Source organism: Thermobia domestica, chromosome 8 (genome assembly GCF_964235325.1).
Source record: "Thermobia domestica chromosome 8, izTheDome1.hap1.1, whole genome shotgun sequence".
NCBI lineage: Eukaryota > Metazoa > Arthropoda > Insecta > Zygentoma > Lepismatidae > Thermobia > Thermobia domestica.
Genome location: NC_137461.1, coordinates 15,641,032 through 15,661,057, shown reverse-complemented (window position 1 = coordinate 15,661,057; position 20,026 = coordinate 15,641,032). Strand labels below are relative to the sequence as shown.

The 20,026-nt window shown below is 33.9% G+C and overlaps 1 protein-coding gene across 1 annotated transcript; it reads right to left on the bottom strand.

Moving 5' to 3' along the window:
* Positions 1-492: 492 nt before the first annotated feature.
* LOC145691566 (uncharacterized) lies at positions 493-19,763 on the bottom strand. Its single transcript, XM_081766968.1, has 5 exons — positions 18,911-19,763; positions 4,903-4,975; positions 3,798-3,941; positions 2,895-3,041; positions 493-625 (listed from the first exon to the last, which is right to left on the bottom strand). The coding sequence occupies exons 1-4, from the start codon at positions 18,932-18,934 to the stop codon at positions 2,896-2,898; spliced, it is 387 nt and encodes a 128-aa protein (XP_081623094.1). The 5' UTR covers positions 18,935-19,763; the 3' UTR covers positions 493-625; position 2,895.
* Between the last annotated feature and the right edge of the window lie 263 nt (positions 19,764-20,026).

The window sequence follows — 20,026 nt, the reverse complement described above, 5'->3', positions numbered from 1 at the left end:
ATTAAATCTTATTGCATATATGTTTAATTTTGTGGTTTATGTGTCTGTTATATTGCAACTTTTCAATGATTCGCTTATCGGTGTCTGTCAAATCGATTTCTCTGATGACACCTGGGATTGCTTAAGTGGTGAAAGTAACGTAGAATGTTATGGTGGAGTTAAGTGGCAGTGATCTTTTTCCGTAATGTTTCAAATGATTTTTGGACAAATAGTAATGATAGTTTTTGTATGTTTGGTAGACTTTATATGTAGTCTATTTGATATGTAAAACATCTAACTATTAGTGTAACTGTATGAGGATAAATTTTATAATCGACTTCTTGGAATCATGCTATGATACTTCTCGCACTCTGCGATTAAGTTGGTATTGTCGATATCATCATTAGTACGTACATAAACAGGATGAGTATTGATTGTATATCTGATATTTTGTTCATTAAGTCATAAATATATTCTTAATATTAACTTTCATTTTTCTTTATTTGACAACAACTTTCATAATGGTGCAGAGCCTGTAAAAGTAGTAAGGAATAATAATCGTCAGCCATAATTCTTTTCTGCCTTCGTATCCTGTTTTGGTATCTTCTTAAATCTCAGGAACTGTAATACTGACTCCAAAGTTTCTCTGTAAAATTAAGAAAAACGTACCTGTTAGTAAGAATATAATATTCTTTCATTCTTACATGTCAAGTCAAGACACCATCATCAAGATATGTTGATGTCAAAGATATTAACATAATTTACAAGAAATGGTTCCGTATTACGCTAGTCTCATATTCGAGTATATTTTATTTGATAATTTTTATTTGATAATTCTAAAGTAAAACTTAGGAAACAATACGCATGTTATAGGTCCCACAAATTTGCATATATCATTTTTTTAAAATCAAAGTTTATGACTAAGTTCTAGCACAGTCTAATCCATTTAGTTTTCTTTTCTCAAATTTCTTTAAAATATGTCTTGATTACTGTAGCTCATATGCATTTGGCACACCTCCCGTTTAGGTAGAGAATAAAATATTTATTTCTATCTCAGGAAGTTAAAATGAAAATGTGCAATGATCCTCAGTACGCAGATAGGTTTTTGAGTATAGATAGCAAAGTATTATTTATGACATCATACTTACATTATTCTTTATTTCTAAACAGGAGAAAATGACTCTTTCATGAAGATGCACTGATGATCAGGAAATCGTTACAGCGGTAAAACGAATATATGAAATTGTCAATGATAATGTAGTTTAAAACAATAAGACAGTTGCACATTCCGCTAAATGACACAAAATCTCAAACTAATAGATATGACACCTATTATTACTATCAACTAAATTCTTCAATCATCAATAAATAATTAACTTAATAGTAGTAATAAAGCTCCATCGAGGTTAAGTGGTTAGCGTGCGTGCCTTTGGCTTGAAAGACTCGGGTTTGATTCCTGGTGGGAGCTCATGCGGTCTGGATTCTACAACGATAATGTATATTTTTCATGTACTTTTAAGTATCATTTGTATTTTACGGGCAAAAGGTGCTATTTAAAAAGGCACAAGCTATGAAGAAGAAGAAGAAGAAATGACATAAAGAAATAATTTAAAATATTTATCCATAATATTTTAAATTATTTATATATAATTTACATCCATACATAAATACCATGGAATAAACATAAGAATATCAGTTTTGTTTATAGAAAATAATTACATATATATATATATATACTAGCAGCGTTCACCCCGCTTCGCTGCGGTCACCCCGGAACGCAATAAACTTTGTTACTTAGATAATTTTTACTTTTTCGCTTTCAAGTGATATGATAAAAACCATAGAAGATTGCAGTAAATCTTAACATTATATCGCCTGTCATTTATGTTAACCCGCCCCGCTTCGCTGCGGTCATCCCGGTGCTGGCATATTGTAAAAGTGTCTCTAAAAATAAGCAAATCAATTTAAAAATTTTAAACAGAAGATTCAAGCTATTTTCCGCTGTATATCGCCTGTCATTTATGTTAACCCGCCGAGTGAGACGGTCATGCGGGTTGCATATAAATACGTTTATTTTTACCTATGATGAACTAACAAAGGATTTGTGGACACCTGAATGGTCAATTATCTCAAGACACTGGTAATTAAAAATTAAAGTGATATGATAAAAACCATCTAGGGTCCAAATCCTAATAACCCCCCAAAAATGAAAGAAATTGGTTCAGCCGTATTAGCGTGATGAGGGGACAAAGAATTGTACGTTCTCTTTATATATATATATATATATATATATATATATATATATATATATATATATATATATATATATATATATATATATATATATATAACATATAATATATATTATTTACTTTTATATTCCAATGTTATTCATACCCTGAGATAATTTCCCGTTTCACGTTGTTTCGTAATAAATTTAAAATATTTTGTATTATATTGAGATTTTTTTTTTATTTTCGTTGCTATGACAATTTGTTTATTTGGTTGATATGGTAATGTAGAAAGATCTAGAACTAAGAACCATATTGTTATAAGTGGATGTATATGATTTTAATGTAACAAAATAAGGTATATGTGGAAAAATATATATAATCTAGAAGTGCATAACTGTCGTGCAATTCATTTATAATCTCGTGGACTTTATAAATATTCAAAGTAGATTTGAATCATGAAATGTAACAAAGAAATAACGTTACAATTCCACGTTAAGCTGTAGGTCTATGTCTCATACAGCCTCGCTGCTGAAAGGGACTCTCAAATCAAATCGTTATCCTGAATAATGATAATTATATACCTGCTCTCACTTATATAGATTCACTTATAAAAAGCTTGGTTTAGAAAACGTAAACACTTCACGTAATATTTGCTTTCACACGTAATGCTTATACACTAACCTTAAACATATACGGGATTTCTGCAGACACGTCCACATCCATTACTGCAGCACTTCTGAATACCGGGGCAACTCCTGTCTGAGGTGCATCTCTCAATACATGTACCAACTTGTCCAGGTAGGACTCGAGGGCAAAAGCCAGGTTTTACTGAAAATTTAAAAGGCAAACACAAGTATATCAATTGAAATACTTACTCTTAAGAATGTATCAAAACTCGATAAGTTAATTTAAGTAGAAAGCTTTAAAAAGTATGATGTTGAACAGCGTGTTCTTCTTTACATAGCACAGGATGGTGCGTATGTTTGTATCTACTTATTTATTTGTAGTGAAAATTCTAGTTAGCAATTGTAGTAATGGATATTAGCGCATTCATCTCTGCTTGTCAAAAACTCTTTGATATTTCATACCGTACATACTATATAGTAGCGAATCGTTTCTTCGTCAGTTTTCTATACTTCAAATTAACCGGAAGGACAATAGTGTTGGCAAATAGTATGTATTTGGCTTGAACCAATATATTTTTCAGAGGCTTACGCCTTCAGTGACCTCCAAGGAAACTAATAATTATTGATCTAAGCATTGCATGTGGAGTATACCAAGATTGTATACATATTCCTTGTATCGAAACACGTTTTCCCAAATAGTACATATTATTGAAATAATCATATTAAATGCACGTAATATAGTTATATTATAAGGACTTCAATGTTATTAGTGACTCGAATATTCTGCTTAATCCTGTATTTTTTAATTACCTAAATTTTACCTGCTCCACTTGTCAGCATATTTGGATACCAATTATATTACAAATATTCGGATACAAAATTAAATGTTTTCCGTTTTTCTTAAGATTCATGTACTTAAAAAGTTACTACAATTGTTAAGCTGCTCAAAGATTCTTACCTCCAGGTTGTGACCCTGTTCTAATGCATACTGGATCTGGGCAGCAGATAGGACTGTGGCAGGGTATAATCGGTCGTTGAACACAAGTTTCTCCAGGTCTGCAAGGGTTATAGAAGCAGGGGTCAAGACAAGATGTCCTCTCCTCTGAAAGAATAATACGTAAAATTACGAGGTGTGTCATTTCATCATAGACATAAAGTAGGTAAAGTCTTATTCAAAAAATAATCATGGACTCTTGCTTCTTTCTGAAAACTCCTGTATTCAGATGCGTACAATGGATTTGAATAAAACAAATCTGAACACATTGTGACGAAGTAAAATTTTGAAATAAACATAGTATGTGTCTTACTATTTTCAAATATGTATATAAACTTCTAAATTAAATGAACTTGGAAGCCTAAAGCACCCACCCCACTTCACAAACTTCTGCGTACACCTCTGACGCTGAATAAACATTATTTAGAATTTACATTGACTTTGCTATCAAAGACGATAGCCAATAGCTTGACAAGACATTTCTGACAATCAAACATTGCAGAAAATAGATTAGTTACTCAATATTTTGGGAGCTCCATCGTGGTTAAACGGTTAACGCACACGCCTTTCATCTGGGAGACCCGGGTTCGACTCCCGGCAGTAGCTCATGTGGTTCGGATTCCACGTTAATCAGTAGGTCCCGTCTCATATAGTCTCGCGGCTGAAAGGGACTTTAAACTCAAAATAAACTCAACAACTCAACTGAACATCTTGGATACTTTTTAGTGTTATTTAATCTTAAAATGTGGTAAAATATTTATTATGACGGTTACACTTTTTAGACTAATGGCAACATATGAGTAATGAAGGTGAATTGTTACCGGAAAATCGGTAGAATGAGAATGTGGGAAGAAATGAAAAGAAGAATCGGGAAATGTGATATTGTGAAAGACCTTAAATTCACACGACCTGTAATCGAACCAGAGGAAGTTCATGTCGGAGTTGAATACTCTACCATTACACCACTTTGGTCATGATATTTACGATAATTACGAAATATTACTCACAAAGCATTATTTGGTTAATTAATATTGAATTGCAAAATGCAAGAAATTGTTATAATACTTACGTGACATAATATCAGCTATACACATGAACGAGACGGCTGCAAAAATTGCCCATGTTATTGCTGCCATTTTAGCCTGAAAGCAAAAGGAACGGTATGTTAGTAAGATTGTAAAGATTCATAATAAATTAACAGCAACATCATATATAACACAAAATCCTTGAAATTACTGTTACAATGCATACGACTATTTTAAAATGAACTGACCGTGCTCTTTCTTTATGCAAGACCGTATACATTTTCTGTACATGTTGCAAGTTCTTTGGTTTCGCTATCTATCAGTTAACAATTATTTATTTTTTTTAAAAAAAAATAAACGTTTATTAATTTCATTAATCGTCACACTGAACTTCATGCTTAGCATTTCTATTGGGCAGTTGTTTCTATTTATGTACTGTAGTCATTCCAAGCCTTTTTTCTTTATAACATATTTTAAGACTAACTGAAATGGCTGGTCTTTGCGAGGAAGAATTCATTTGTAGAAAGTATTTCAAGCCCTCCCACTTAGGATAAATATGGAAAATAAATTTGAAATTATTTGACGCGCAGAGAGTCATTATTCATCTCAGCAATCACCGCAAACTATGAACTGAACACCAACATCTATGTTTTTGATTATGCTCACATGCAATCCCCTTCTCACTCCCATCTTACTATGAACTAATTAAGTATTTATAACCTCATGTAAGTTTGTGTTATCTACATATATTAAGTATTTACCCGCCATCCTATAATATGTAAATAAATTCTGAAAGGAGGAACCACAAACAGCAGAAGCTCGGCCTCTCCCTGAATCGCTATAAAGATTGTTAAGTAACTGTTTTGTACTCATATACATATTAATAAATTCTAATTCTAAATCCCCACCCACCATATTCATAGAAGCTCAACTCCAACGACATCAAAAGTGTTAGTATTAATCTCGCCGATCTCAATACTACGGGTTGCACACTAATATCGGTCGTTTTCACATATTTTTACAGTTTGATGCCAGGCAACCTATTTGATAGGTATCATCCATGCATCCTACATGCTATCATTCGATTTACAGTTTTAAACATTATAATGAACAGAGAGTCCAGTACATTATTTAGCTAAAATTATATTTAAGAATAACCTTTTCTCCAGCCTAAGATGAATTTTTATAGTTTGGAGTGTTTTGCCCAATGAACACCATATATCACGGACATTATAATTAATTGTGTGTGTAATGCATTCGATCATTATATACTGCATGGAAGAAGAAAAAAAAAACATTGGTTATACATGAATTAGAAACTCCAATAGGAAGTAGGTTCAAATCTTGCAAACGGTGCAAGATACTAAAAAAATAATAGAAAAATCTCCCCTTTATGGTACTCCTTGCCGATTTTTATCAAGACGTCTTTCACGTGTGTCTGTAAAGGGACATATACAAATATTGTGAGGAATAATTAATTAAGGAGATTCATGCTGATATCTGAATGATGCGCTGTGTAGAGAGCGCAGGCTTAGCTAGTTTACCTTAAAAAATATAGTTAATTACGTTTTATTATAGTTTTCTATTCGCTAAATATTATTATTAAATATTCAACCACAAAGAGGTCGTAAGTAATTTTCGTAATGTTTGGCATATATGATTCTACAAAGGAAAAAAACAACAAAGGGGAACATGACACTTCATCAAAGGATCACATTATCAACCGAAACAAACACATCGTCTAAATCAGGGAATGGTTGCTTTAAAACCTAAATCAAGTACATCTTGGATAGAGTATGTCATTTCATCAAAATGTCACCCATTTAGTGTTGACTTTTACAAAAGTTTATATCCTAGTAAAGGAAATTTTCACTCTGTCAAACGGTCATATCGTTAAAAGTAACGAATGCATAGTCACATTTGAGAAATTGTCGTTTTAATCAAGTCACCGTTTGACGAAGTGATCTTTTGATGGAGTCACCGTTTGACAAAGTGCCTGTTCTTGACAGTCTTGTTTCTGACGATATGCCCATTTCTTTCCATTATATGATCGCTGAATAGATTGACCGTTTCTTTACACAATCTGACCTTTTTGGGAAAATAATCGTTTGACGAAATGATCGATTCTGCTGAAGAAGTAAAATATATATTTGACTCGACTCGTATAATCGCAGTTATGGTCACTGATCTGAGTAGGGAACTTCACACACGGTCAGTTTTACTCTCAGTCTATACGATTACTTCAAGAAAACCTCTGAGGATATTAACATGTTAGCAAAGGAAATTGGGCGAAACCGAAATCTGGATTTTCCTCAGATAACAACCGGCTGCAGTTAATTAATTATATATTATATTGATTTCCTTATTAACATGCATATCATCATTTGTGTTCCAGCAAAAACAAAATAAAAGACCGATAATTTATTTTGCAGAGAGATGTATATTCACTGCACCCGTTGTGTATGAAATAAAAGTAAAAACTTTTCAATTCTTACGGTACCAACCACCCTGTGTGTTTGATCCACGGTAGAGTTAAGAGTTTTTATTATTATTATTATTATTTTTTAAGTATCTGACCGTTCGTTTGTTCATCTCATACGTAGCCCCATACACAGGCTTTACTGTTGAACGTATTCGCATCTAGTGTTGGTTAAAACCGTTTTATTCCGGTTTCTTTCCAGAAAATTTGGGGTAAAGAACAAAAATCTTTGTATTAGGTTAATTTTACTAGTAATGGCACGTTTTTTTCTTTCGAAACCGTGAAAAATGTAAGTTAAGAAATTTCAATATTGCGAATATTTAAAAGAAAAAAGCATTCGAAAATAAAACTGTTGCAATAATTCTTTTAAAAAAATTATAGTCAACACTCATTTCCTTTACGTACTTCTTAATTGTTTATTCGTGGATGTGCATTAATTAGGTACAGAACTTTTATATTGACATAAGTCTACCATCATGAAGCTTTTCTGTTACAACAAACAGGGCTCATGAATGAAACTGAGTTCTTAATATGCTCTTTGATCTGGTGAAGTTTTGTTAATTTTAACCAAATTCTTCTTAAAAAGAAAGAGTAGTAGGTAAAATTCACTAATACTCGTGCACTAAAACATACAATTACTATTATTTATCATTCTAATATTTACTTTTATATAAACTTTATTTACGAAATCTTGAATTCAAATAAACAAATACTTGCTTTCTAACACTACAAATTATCTATATGCCTATGTATACGAAGATGCAAATGACTACGTTTCTTTTTTGAACCATCTTACCGTTCTCGATCAAATTTTCAACATAGATGAGGTTCGAGGCCTGGGATGGTTTTCACCCTTTCACTTTGAAGGTTTAACTTAGGGGAAGGGGAGGAGGAAGATATGTCGAAAATAACCGATATTAGTGTCGAATTCATAGTTATTGGGGTTCCTAAGTTGATTAGTGACAGTTTAGGCGCCTTTTATGTGAAAGATAAAACGCATTCTCCCCGTGCGAAGTACGGGTATTCTGCAAGTCTGTAATAATAACGAACCTAAGTTTCACATATTCGAATTTTTAATATATTTCTCGCTGCTCAAATTTACTCATTTGTGCGGTGTATGTGTGAATGTAGAAATAAGATCATATCTCTTTTTGAGTTGTTCGAAAAAGATACAAATAATAAAGTGGAATTTTACCAGAAATCAGAAAACAAAAAAGTAAAATTAAAACTTGCTGCTTTAAGTACTTTCCCTGTTAGCGAATTACATTGTATACATGCTGCATACAGGTTACAGCAAGTAAGATTGGCATCAGGCGAAGACATGTTTTGTAAATTATATTTTCCAGTTTTTGTCAATATTTCCGAAAAAAAATTTTGCTAGTGGGTTCAAACTTACGGAAATTGTACACAGCACAAGGAAGATATCTTTCTAAAATATATATATATATATATATTTGATTTTAACATATGAACTAAAATTATTCTGGCCCCGTTATTTAAACCCTTCCCTACCGTTAAGTGGGAACTTCATAACATTGCATAAGATAATTTAAATGCGTCTATATTAATTAATCCAACTAGGATTATATTTTAGTTTATTTTGTACCCAATAAAGAAATAAACACATAAAGACATAAATGCATACTCCATTCTATCACCTTGCTAACTTTAAAGAGTTTGAATGAGTGGTGCACATGTATTTGTGGTGCACAAAATTTCCCTATTTTAATACAAGATATATAAGTACTCAATGATCTTAACTGTAAACTAGTAAATAAAACTAGTTTTCATTTTAAAAGCATAATATAGTAAAATATCTGAAAATTTAAATTTTCCCGAACTTTCCGTTTTCTTTTAAGCTCGGGGAAAAAACAGTAAAATACTGGTTTTTAACCAAAATTTCCGTTTTTCAAGGCCTACACAACACTATTCGCACTAAATAAATGTTTCATAAATAAATTTTCCATCAGCAATCTGACAATATGGAAGTACTTGTTTGTCGAAAAAAAAAAAAGATACAAAGGGTAGTTTAATGTTAAAAGTGTGCTTTATATTCGAACAATTTCTTAAAAATGACTCTAAACTCAGACATTTCATTAATAACCTGAAACTATGGCACTGGCGTCTCTGGCATGTAAAATTTGGGAAGGGGGGGAATCAAAGAAAGTGGTTAAAATGGTAACCTAGCCCAACCTGTACCCTTACATGATTCCATTTCTTACTTTTCTGCTTATCTTCACGGATCCCGTGAGGTATAGCAAGAACTCTGTTATAATCATTTTCACAGCCGGAATATTACCTAGGTATATTCCAAATAAATATAAATATTATTATTTATATGTTATTCTGTTGTCAGTATATAAATTAAATTAGAATAAAATATTGAATATTTTGTACTTCAAAATATTGGGGGACGCGCCTCCCCCGTCCCCCCGCCAGAGACGCCCATGAACTATGGCATAACTCATTTCTCCTGAAAGAATTTCCGTTGATTATTTACTCCTGACAGTGAGTTCTTTTAAAACAATTTTCTCGAAAACGATTTAAGGGATGCTGTTCATGTTGCACAAATAAATATTTAATTAAAACTCTAAACTGTTACATAAATTCTTCCATGAAAATATCCACAATGTGTAGTTTACTCTTGAATCTTAGTTTTCTTTCTTTCTTTCTTCCTTCCTTCCTTCCTTCCTTCCTTCCTTCTTTCCTTCCTTTCTTTCTTTATTTCTCTATTTCTTACTTACTTACTTACTTACTTACTTACTTTATTTATTTATTTCATTCTTACTTTCTCTCTTTCTTTCTTTCTTTCTTCCTTCCTTCCTTCTTTCCTTCCTTTATTTCTTACTTACTTACTTACTTACTTACTTACTTACTTACTTACTTACTTACTTACTTACTTACTTACTTACTTACTTACTTACTTACTTTATTTATTTCATTCTTACTTTCTCTCTTTCTTCCTTCCTTCCTTTCTTTATTTCTTACTTACTTACTTACTTACTTTATTTCATTCTTACTTTCTCTCTCTCTCTTTCTTTCTTTCCTCCTCTCTTTCTTTCATTCATTCTTTCTTTCTTTCTTTCTCTCCCTGTCTCCCTCTCCCTTTTTACAATTTTGTGAAATAAGACACATGCAATTTTGTTGATACTTTATAAACAAATATTTTATTAATAGCCTTAATATATTTAATAAGTCATTTCGTGTTAAGAAATCCATAAAAAAATATTTTGCTTTTGGGAGTGAAATTCCTTCGGGCGAAGTTCTCGAAAAGCGCGTTATAACTTTGTTCATATTTGACAAGGAAATGTTTCATTAATAACTACAAAATAACATGATTTAGTTTAAGAAATTACAGGAAGGAAGTTTAGTGCGGTTCCCCGCACTTTCTTACTAAACTTATTGTTCAGTCGTCAATGAAAGATTGGTTAATTTGTTTATATTTAAGTCCTTTGTCAGTTGGAAACCTGTATAGATTAGAAATGAAATGAAATGAAATCTTTAAGTTTAAGGTCCCACGGTTATGCCGGTTAGGCTAAAGAAGATGATGATAATGAGAAATGAGTGAAATGATGGAATGAAGAAAGTGGGAGGAAACGGGAGAACCCCAAGAAAATCCACAAACACGGTGTTTGTCCACCACAAAGTCCACTCGGTGCGAGCTGGGCTCAAACCAGGGACCCCAAGCACCGGAGGTGAACGCTCTACCACTAAGCCACCGCACCCCCTGTATAGATTTGAGTTTAGATTAACATTCAGCAGCAAGGTTCTATGAGTCTTAAAGTAGGGCTTTTTCCGGGAATCGAACTCGGGTCTTCCATGACAAACGCGTGTATGATATCTAAATAGCAAAAGGACGATCCTACACTTACAGTGAGATCTGCAGCACAGTCAGTGCGATTGGTTCTCTTCCACCGGGGATCAAGCCGGAGCCTCATGGACTCTCGACCTTCTATTAGACCAGCGAACTGAAGACCAACAAAAGGAAAATAGAGTACTTCGTTTAGAAACAATAATGATGTTAATTTCCTTGTATCTATGCATCTAGCCCTATTTTTTTTTATTAACACTCATTAAAAATGTGTTGCTTATTTTAATGTACCATATATATGCATGCTGATACACTGAATACATTAGTTTTTGAATACCCAATGCTTACGTTTTACGCAATTTGTTTATGGTACAGCTAGTCTCTGCAATGAAAGCTACTCGTATGCAGAGGCTACGAGAAACTACGTAGGCTTTTGAATTATTTAAAATCTTTTAGTTTAACGTACCATGAATATGCCCGTTATGCTAATGGAGACAGATGAATAAGAGAAGTGAATAATGACGGAATAATTGATGGCATGAGAATGTGGAAGGAAAGGAGAGTACACCGATAAGACCCACGGACGTGATGCTGTCAACCAAAAACTTACTTGGTTGGAGATCGAACCACGGACCCCACACACCACAGATAAGCGCTCTACCACTGCGCCAACCTCCTCCCAATGGGGACTTTTAAATGATTCCATAGACTCCAACTTGTGCCAAAATAGTATCAATAGCCCTCATTTATTAGCTATTATAAGTGAAGGGTAAGGGAAAAAAAACAAGGAATGTCCGTGTGTGTGCTTTAACGAGTCCAACCTTTGACCTATCTGTTGGTGACTCTTCGTACTATTTCACTGCGTAACGAATGAACAATAACTTTATAAAGCGATTGTTCTTGTAATTCAGCCCTATTTATTTTGAACACGGTTTTCAATATTAAAAAACCGTTTTCTCGAAAATGTAGTTTTGTGATTTCCTTGTTTTCCCCCCTTACCCTTCAAGTTTTACCTCCAACATTCTAGCCCCTCAAAACTACTAGTTTCATGACCTCACTGCATATTTATGCCAAGAGTTATTATTCATCATTAATTGAAAATACTTCATGTTTAAAATTGTTTTGTCCATACAAGTTGTAAGCCTTAAAGGAGCAGTTCGACTTAGAAATGCATTTTTTTACAATTTCTTTCCATTTGTAGAGTTGAAAATTCTAAAAGGAATGGTGTTTGTTTGATCGCGATACGTTCACTCGTTAGCGAGTAACAGAGGAAGAAAGATTTTGTGATGACGTCATAGGTGGGCAAAGAGCGAGAGCAGGGTTACAATACATACTACACAGTGCCAAGCATTTCGTTTGTGAGAGGTGCGGTGGCACGTTCTAAGTGCGGTTTCCTTTTCCAGAACTGGTTACAAAGACTTACAAATATCATCTGCATGTAGAAAATGATATCTGATGGTGGGCTGTACAAACAGTTTTATAATATTATAAAACGTATCCTATAAAGCATGAGTTCAGCGTTTAAAAAAGAAAATCGAAACCAATATGTAAATAGATGGCGGACGAGATTGCTGCAACACCTAAGTTCCTTTTCTTTAATCATTCTTCCGATTCCCAAACATAAGTATGTTCATTTTCACGTTTTGTTGCAATTTTTAACGCTGACCCTATAATTTTGTGCTTCAAGGTATGTACAGGAGCGCAACATATGAGGCAAAAATGAAATAACATCTGTAAAGTTTGCCAGAATACGAAAAACACTTCACCGGTTAAATTTCTTTTATTTTCATAGCTGTCCGCGGAACAACTCTCATCACCCGTTTCATCTTCATTGTCACATGATACAGAGAAATTAAACGATGAATCAATGTCTTGAGGAACAGTCATCGTCACTGATTCCTTCTACAAGCCGGTATTTTCACTCCCTAATTCACATTGTATAGCTTATTTCTAAACCAGTATCTTCAGAATCATGAGTGACATCGTCTCTATTACCCTCTAATGCCTCGTCTTGACTACAACCGTCAAGTGCGTCTTGTACGATATTTGTACGTTGGTAACTGGACATAGATTGGTGCTTGTTCAATGGCTCGGATTTTAAACCTTTCAATAATATACTTGGAACAGCATTCTTTCTCAGTTTGCGTGTAAATAATTCTCCTGTCATTAGCCAGAAGTGGATCTAGACGGTAAAAACTCAGGGGGGGGGAGTCAGAACCCAGACTATGATATGTATATCATGTTTCCTAAAAACTTTCAAAAATATCTAAATAATAGCTTAAATCAATTTTGTCACTCAAAAACTGGGGGGCCTAGATCCCCGGCCCCAGTCTAGATCCGCCACTGGCATTAACTTTTCTTTTAGTAAACTTGACTTCTCGAAGGCAGGCTCTTCAAGATGTTTGGAACACGAGTGATTTTTAGTACATTTTTTCCCATTGATTTTCTTGAGCCATAATTTATATCGATCTGGTGGTTTCTCACGACTTAGAAACGTACGAAAAGATACTTTACGTCCTCAGCTTCAATTGCACAAGAGTTACAACCGAAAACACAGCAGGTGTTAGGCATTTCTATTTCACTTCACAGACACAGCACGCGCTGTACCAACACGTGTTTTCTACTTAACACTAGTGTTCTTTTCAGAAAAAAAATCCGGGGGGGGGGGGAGAAAGGGACACTTAGTATTCGGAGAGGCACATTATTTTTACACAGTACTATTATATTTATTGCATTATAGACGTATTATTCTGGTCTCCTCCGGGGGAATTTCTCAGAGCTCCGGGAGACAGTGCCATCCTAAAAACATGTCTGGAAGAAACACTGTATCGCACAACAAACGTAATTACTGCTCTCTCTCTCTCTCTGCTCTTTTTTCTTATACTAATGCTATAGGAAAAACAACTTACAAAAACTTCCCCCAAGAATTCAACACAGAGCAACTAACAAATCCAAAACACAATCTATTAAATCCAATGCACTATTAAAGGTTTATCAGCTGCGTACAAGGGAGTGGTTGCTGACTTACATTGAGTTTCTCGCGTATCCCACCAATGACGTCAGCATTTACGATTCATCAAAAACAAATGTCTGTAGAAGCTGAACGAGACGGCCTATCAAGATATAAAAAATACGGGTCTCTTATTTTTTGTTACTCTTTCTATTGCACCAAACTTGTTTTTAACTCGAACTGCTCCTTTAAGAAAAGAAAACACCATATTGTTTGTATACGAAACACGCTATTTTCTTTTGCTAATTTAGTGCTATTTTTTTAAATCTGTAATCTATGAAAATCCAATAGACTCAAACTGCTTTTCCCTTTTGGGCGGCCATGATTCGGGTGTCATTTTAGATTCAGTCTTTTTTCTTATTATATAACGATCTAAAGCAAATTCACAAATAACCCTAAAGGAATAACTTAACTAGCTCTCCTTAGGAAAATAATGATACTTACTTCTTATGTTCTTTCAAATGATTGCTTGAAAACGAATGGCGATACAGTTAGCTAACTTGATAACTAAGTTCTGTCCAATAATTGGGATTATTTGTACTTTATATAGAAAAGTATTTGGTGGCCTTGTGAAATTTTATATTTGCACATCCTCTTATAAAGTCGTCCGCTTCCTTTTATTTTCGTCAACCTTCAGCAGTAAAGATGTTCCACGTGCAGGAAGGAAGTACATATGTGTAACGACTATACAAATGGATACTATTCTTGCTATGGTTACAGTTTTCTTATGTAATTTATGATAATAAAACATATTTCTAAATTATTTAAAGTTGACAATGCACGTTTCTGACAGGTCATCTATATATATAACAACACACTTCATCAAAGAAAATGAAATGAAATCTTTGAGTTTTATGTCCCACTGTTATGCTGGTTAGGCTAAAGGAGACAGTGATGATGAGTAATGAATGAAATGGTGGAATGAAGAAAGTGGGAGGAAACAGGAGTACTTCGAGGAAACCCACGCGCACACGGTGTTTGTTCAGCACAAAGTTCACTTGGCGAGGGCTGGGATCTAACCCAGTACTCCAAGCAGCAGAGGTGAACACTCTACCACTGAGCCACTGCGGCCCCTCACTTCATCAAAGAATCCATTATCAACAGAAACGGGCACATCGCCAAAAACAGTTAACGGTCACTCCCGCCGAAACCCAAATCAACCACCTATTTGATAGAATATACACTTTGTGACAAAGTCACCAATCTAGCAAGGACTTTTAAAAGGCTTATATCCTTGAAGGAAATTGGCACTCTGTCAAACGGCCATATACTCAAAAGAAACGGACACATAGTCAGTTACATTTGAGAAACTGTCTTGATTATAAAATATTGTCACGTATATTCTTGTTAGAACTAGATTGTTCTTACTCGTAGTATATGAAAAGCAAGAGTAAAGGTGAAGTGTAAGATCAAGGTTGAATCAATAATTTCTCAGCTAAATAAGTATAGTTTTATTAAGAAATGGTACTAATGTATCTTCAGTTGCAGAGTTTTGGAGAAATTCTGGACCCGGTGGACCCCGTGTGGGTGTATCCCTGTTCTGAGGTCACAGAAGCCACATAAATCCTACATACTTTGTTCTAATTGCGCTATCCTTCTTGCGTTGGATATTAGTTCCACGTCCAAATCCTCATTTTTGCCAACAGATGAGCCTAAATATTAAAAATTCTTCACTTAATTATTAAATCTTTCTTGTTGCCTTATTTCTCCATTTGACGAGCTCCTCCGTAGCTAAGCAGTTAGCGTATCGCCTTTGGCGTGGGAGACCCGGATTCGACTCCCGGCGGGAGCTCATGTAGTTCGGATTCCACGTTAATCTGTAGGTCCCGTTTCATATAGCCTCGTTGCTAAAAGAGACGTTAAACTCAAAATCAACGCAACTCATTATTTCCCCATTTGATTCTCCGTTAAACTCGAGATGCTCAGTTTTTGGGTTTCAAATAGAAGCAAAACTTGAAATAGGCTGAAGCAGGGTGCGAAATCATCTCATTCAAAGTGAGGGGGAAGTTCTTCTAAACGTAATGCCTGTCCACAAAATCGTAACCTATCAGAAAGAAAAGATGATAACCTAAGGTTACCAGTTTGCAAAACACACTCATTTCCAATTACGCTATTCCGTATTGAACAAAACTTGAACAATGCAAGAAAAGTGTGCTCTGAACTAAAACGTTGTGCTTTATTTTATTGATCTTCAATGTGTTCTAGAAACTTGCATTAATAAGCCATCAAAATTAGAAATAAGGGTGTTGTTCTAACTGGTGACCTACCAGGCTAGGTTATTATCTAGTGTTACGTGTAAAAATGATTGGCCATTTAAGTATTTAATTTTATTTTTTTCAAATATAAATCCGTGTCTATTGGCTCGTCCTTCATTAATATAACCACAAGTTAAAAGAATACTGGTTAGGTTAGAGCTCGATAGTTTACCAGTTAGAACAATACCGAAATGAGAAAAATAAGAATTACAGGCATCTGTTAAATCTGACAAACACGAGACTACAGGTAACCTGCTAGTACTCTTTATAGAAACAAATTATGTTCAAACTCATCTTCATTGTTGTGTATAGTGGTATGTTTTACTGTCTGCCATATGGTGCCGTCCTTAACCCAAGACTGTGCCACACTTAATACATTCCACAAATTTAAGGGTGGTCCACACAATTTTACTGTCATTAAGGCCTCTAATGTATCTATTCTTAATCGATCTCTTTCATACCTTTTGTAAAGGGTACTTTGGTTCCTAGTTCGGTTGCGCCAAGTTTTGTAAAGGTTGGTTTTGGTCAAATTTATAAGATATGTAAATTTGACCTCGATTCCTGAATATGAACATGTGATAATTATCATAATGACATGCATTATGCTCGGGTTCGCCAGATCTGAATAAATTAATATGTAAACTTATATTTGCCTGCCAAGGCTGGGCTTTTGATGGTTTGTTTCCGAAGATTGCACCGGTGCGATAGTAAGCTAAATCATGGAAAGCTGAAGTTAACGCCGCGGGGCTTGAACCTCAGGTCTCCAAGTCTAATGTTCAATTAGCGATTAACAAAACGTAGAGAAATTTAAAGGTCATACTTCTAATGATATACAGAACTCGAAGTCCTACTTTTCCCTCAAAACGGTATTACCAGGGCGCTAGGAAAAAGTAGTTGCGCAGCTAATTAGAATTTAAGCAAAACAAAATAAAATCTGTTTTACGCAACCTCCACAGAACGGTCAGACGCTGCAAAGCTGAAATAAAATTTTCTCGCTAATGCAGTTTTTATGGGACAGACTGTACTGACTACCACTTGGAGAAACAAGTGAATTTTTGAATAAAAGTTCAATTGCTGAATCCTGCAATAGATTTTAGACTTATTGAAAAGATATAATGGAAATAAATCAAATCGAAATAATTCAAAATAACTCAATTTAATTATGACTGTGGTGATCAGTTCAGGCATCTCCCAAATTACTGGTAATGTCAAGAAAAAAAAATAATAATAATTAATTAAAAAATAAAGGTAGTTACTAGTGAAGGAATAACAATTTATAGTAGTCAACAATAAAAAAAAGTTAAATAACAGAAGAAAAACAAATCTTTTCAACAGGAATCAATTGCATTGTTTGATTTTTGAAAATATTAATATCTATACTTGAATTATGTTTATGGAATCAGAAGGATTCCACCTGAGAACGTTAAATAGAGAATTTAGTTTGTTACCTCAGCATAAAATTATGTGATTTCCTCAATCATTTCATACTTCTGATTAACAGCTCTTTTTATTAATTTCCAATTAAGGCTCAAAAAAATACAATTAATCTGAATTGCTATCGTACATGTTTTTGAATAATTTCTAACAGTAAATGAGATTTTTAATTTCTCTGCTTATAACTAAACAGTGGCGAACAAATTGTTATTACTTGAATTGAAGTTTATTTATCACCTCCAGATATTATTATTAAGGAAGAATTAAAAAAAATAGAATAGAAAAAATGAAAAGACTCTAGAGAAGTGATGATTGAATAATTTTGATTTCGATTTTGATAAAAGTCATGACTTGCTAGCGGATGCGAATGGAAACTTGAAAATATAGAAAAGATACAATAGGATAGAAGTGCACTTGTGGATCTTAATATTCGTATATCTATATTTATCTATCTATCTATCTATCTATCTATCTATCTATCTATATCTATATATATATCTATATCTATATCTATATATATCTATCTATATATATATATATATATATATATATATATATATATATATATATATATATATATATATATATATAAACATTCAAATCATTATTCAATTTTATCTAAACAAATTACCGAAGAAAAATCGATGTTAATTATCATATAAACAAGCAATAAAATACACATATAATATTGATACAAATATGCTTCTTATTCTGACCTTTCTTCATCAATTATATAACAGAAAGTCTTAGTTTATGATGAGGAGTTAAGAACTCAAAATTTTATGCAATAAGATGTATTATTTCTTTTAATAAAATAAAACAAAATAAAATAAAATAAATCGATAAAATAAAATGGATCACTGACATGCAACTGGATTTGTGATTATTGGATGAAAATTAAGGCACGTTAATTGTTCATTCCGTATGGGAACGAAGAATCAAACAATACCAACAGTCTCGATCCGATTGGGGAATGAAGCAAAGAAATCGACGGATGACATCTGCCAAAATAGTCCGGCCTTGAGTCATAATGGGGAAGAAATAAATTAACTATATTTCCTACCTTCTCACCGCAACTGGTCGCCATTTCTTTTTATGACTGCTTCTTACCAGGCACGTACTTTCTTCTTTGCGTCAAACTTGATAAAATGCATCACTGGCACTTAGCTTCTCCTGCTCCTTTCCATCTGGGCCATGCTTCTGTCACAGTTCCATGGTTGAAGTCATTGCTTCGGATCCCGACGTGTGCATCTCATGGGCTGTATACTCGGCTGGTCGCTCATTTGCCTCTTCACAGAACATGTGCTAGGGCTTCCATGGGATGTAGATGTTTACTTCTGTTCTCCTATGGATTTGTCTGACATTTTCCACTGTTGTCTATTCAAAACATGTGCAGCATTTTCTGTTGTTACTAGAAGCACATACGTTCAGCAACCGATTGCCAACTAGAACTATCAACTAGTTCGATCACCGCCACTATCAACAAACCACTTCTGCTTTTGATAACACTTTTTCTTAGAGTAAAATAATTCGAAAAATATTTATCAATGTAGTCTACAGCGTTTGAACGATATTAATCAATAGGAAATGTTAACTGGTCCGCTCCTCACAAAACACCACGACGGGGATGTACTAGCACATAGTTATTAATTAAGAATCACTTAAAAAAAATAAGTTCGTCGATATTTGTTAAGAGTGTGTGTGTGTGCGTAGAGCGGCCGTGTGTAATGTTCGTTGAATGAATTGCAACTGCCGTAGCTTCTTTCGGTGTTAAGGCGCGTACCTATCTATAAACAAAAAGATCTTTCTTTTCTTTCAAAAAAATTAAAATTCGCAACTTGGTTTGTTGTGGTAGCAGGTTTTCGTTGTTCTCTTTAAAAAAAAAGTTCGTTATAACGTTTCAGGTTGAGTTTATGGCATGCTTACAAAGGTAAAGGATTTCTGAATGTTTCCAATGTAAAAAGGATGTTTTAGCAGTTCCTCCGAGAATTTTAACTGTTAATTGCTCAGCCTGTGTGTGGGCCACGAGGACAAAAAGAAACGGGATCTATTGTCCAGAAAAGTTGGCCTTCCGTTACCTGCGATCGAAGCTGGTTGAATCGCGAAGTAAAGATGTTCATTTAGAGAAAAAAAGAAATGGTGTTCTGGCTAACTCAAATTTTTAATATCGAGTTGATTG

What these genes read in the sequence shown, in the direction of transcription:
- LOC145691566 (XM_081766968.1), bottom strand. Translation starts at nt 18,934, where the DNA reads ATGGCGACCAGTTGCGGTGAGAAG. An exon ending in CGACCAGTTGCGGTGAGAAG is followed by an intron (nt 4,976 to 18,910) that starts GTAGGAAATATA and finishes TTTTGCTTTCAG; the next exon opens with GCTAAAATGGCAGCAATAAC. An exon ending in AACAGGGTCACAACCTGGAG is followed by an intron (nt 3,042 to 3,797) that starts GTAAGAATCTTT and finishes TTAAATTTTCAG; the next exon opens with TAAAACCTGGCTTTTGCCCT.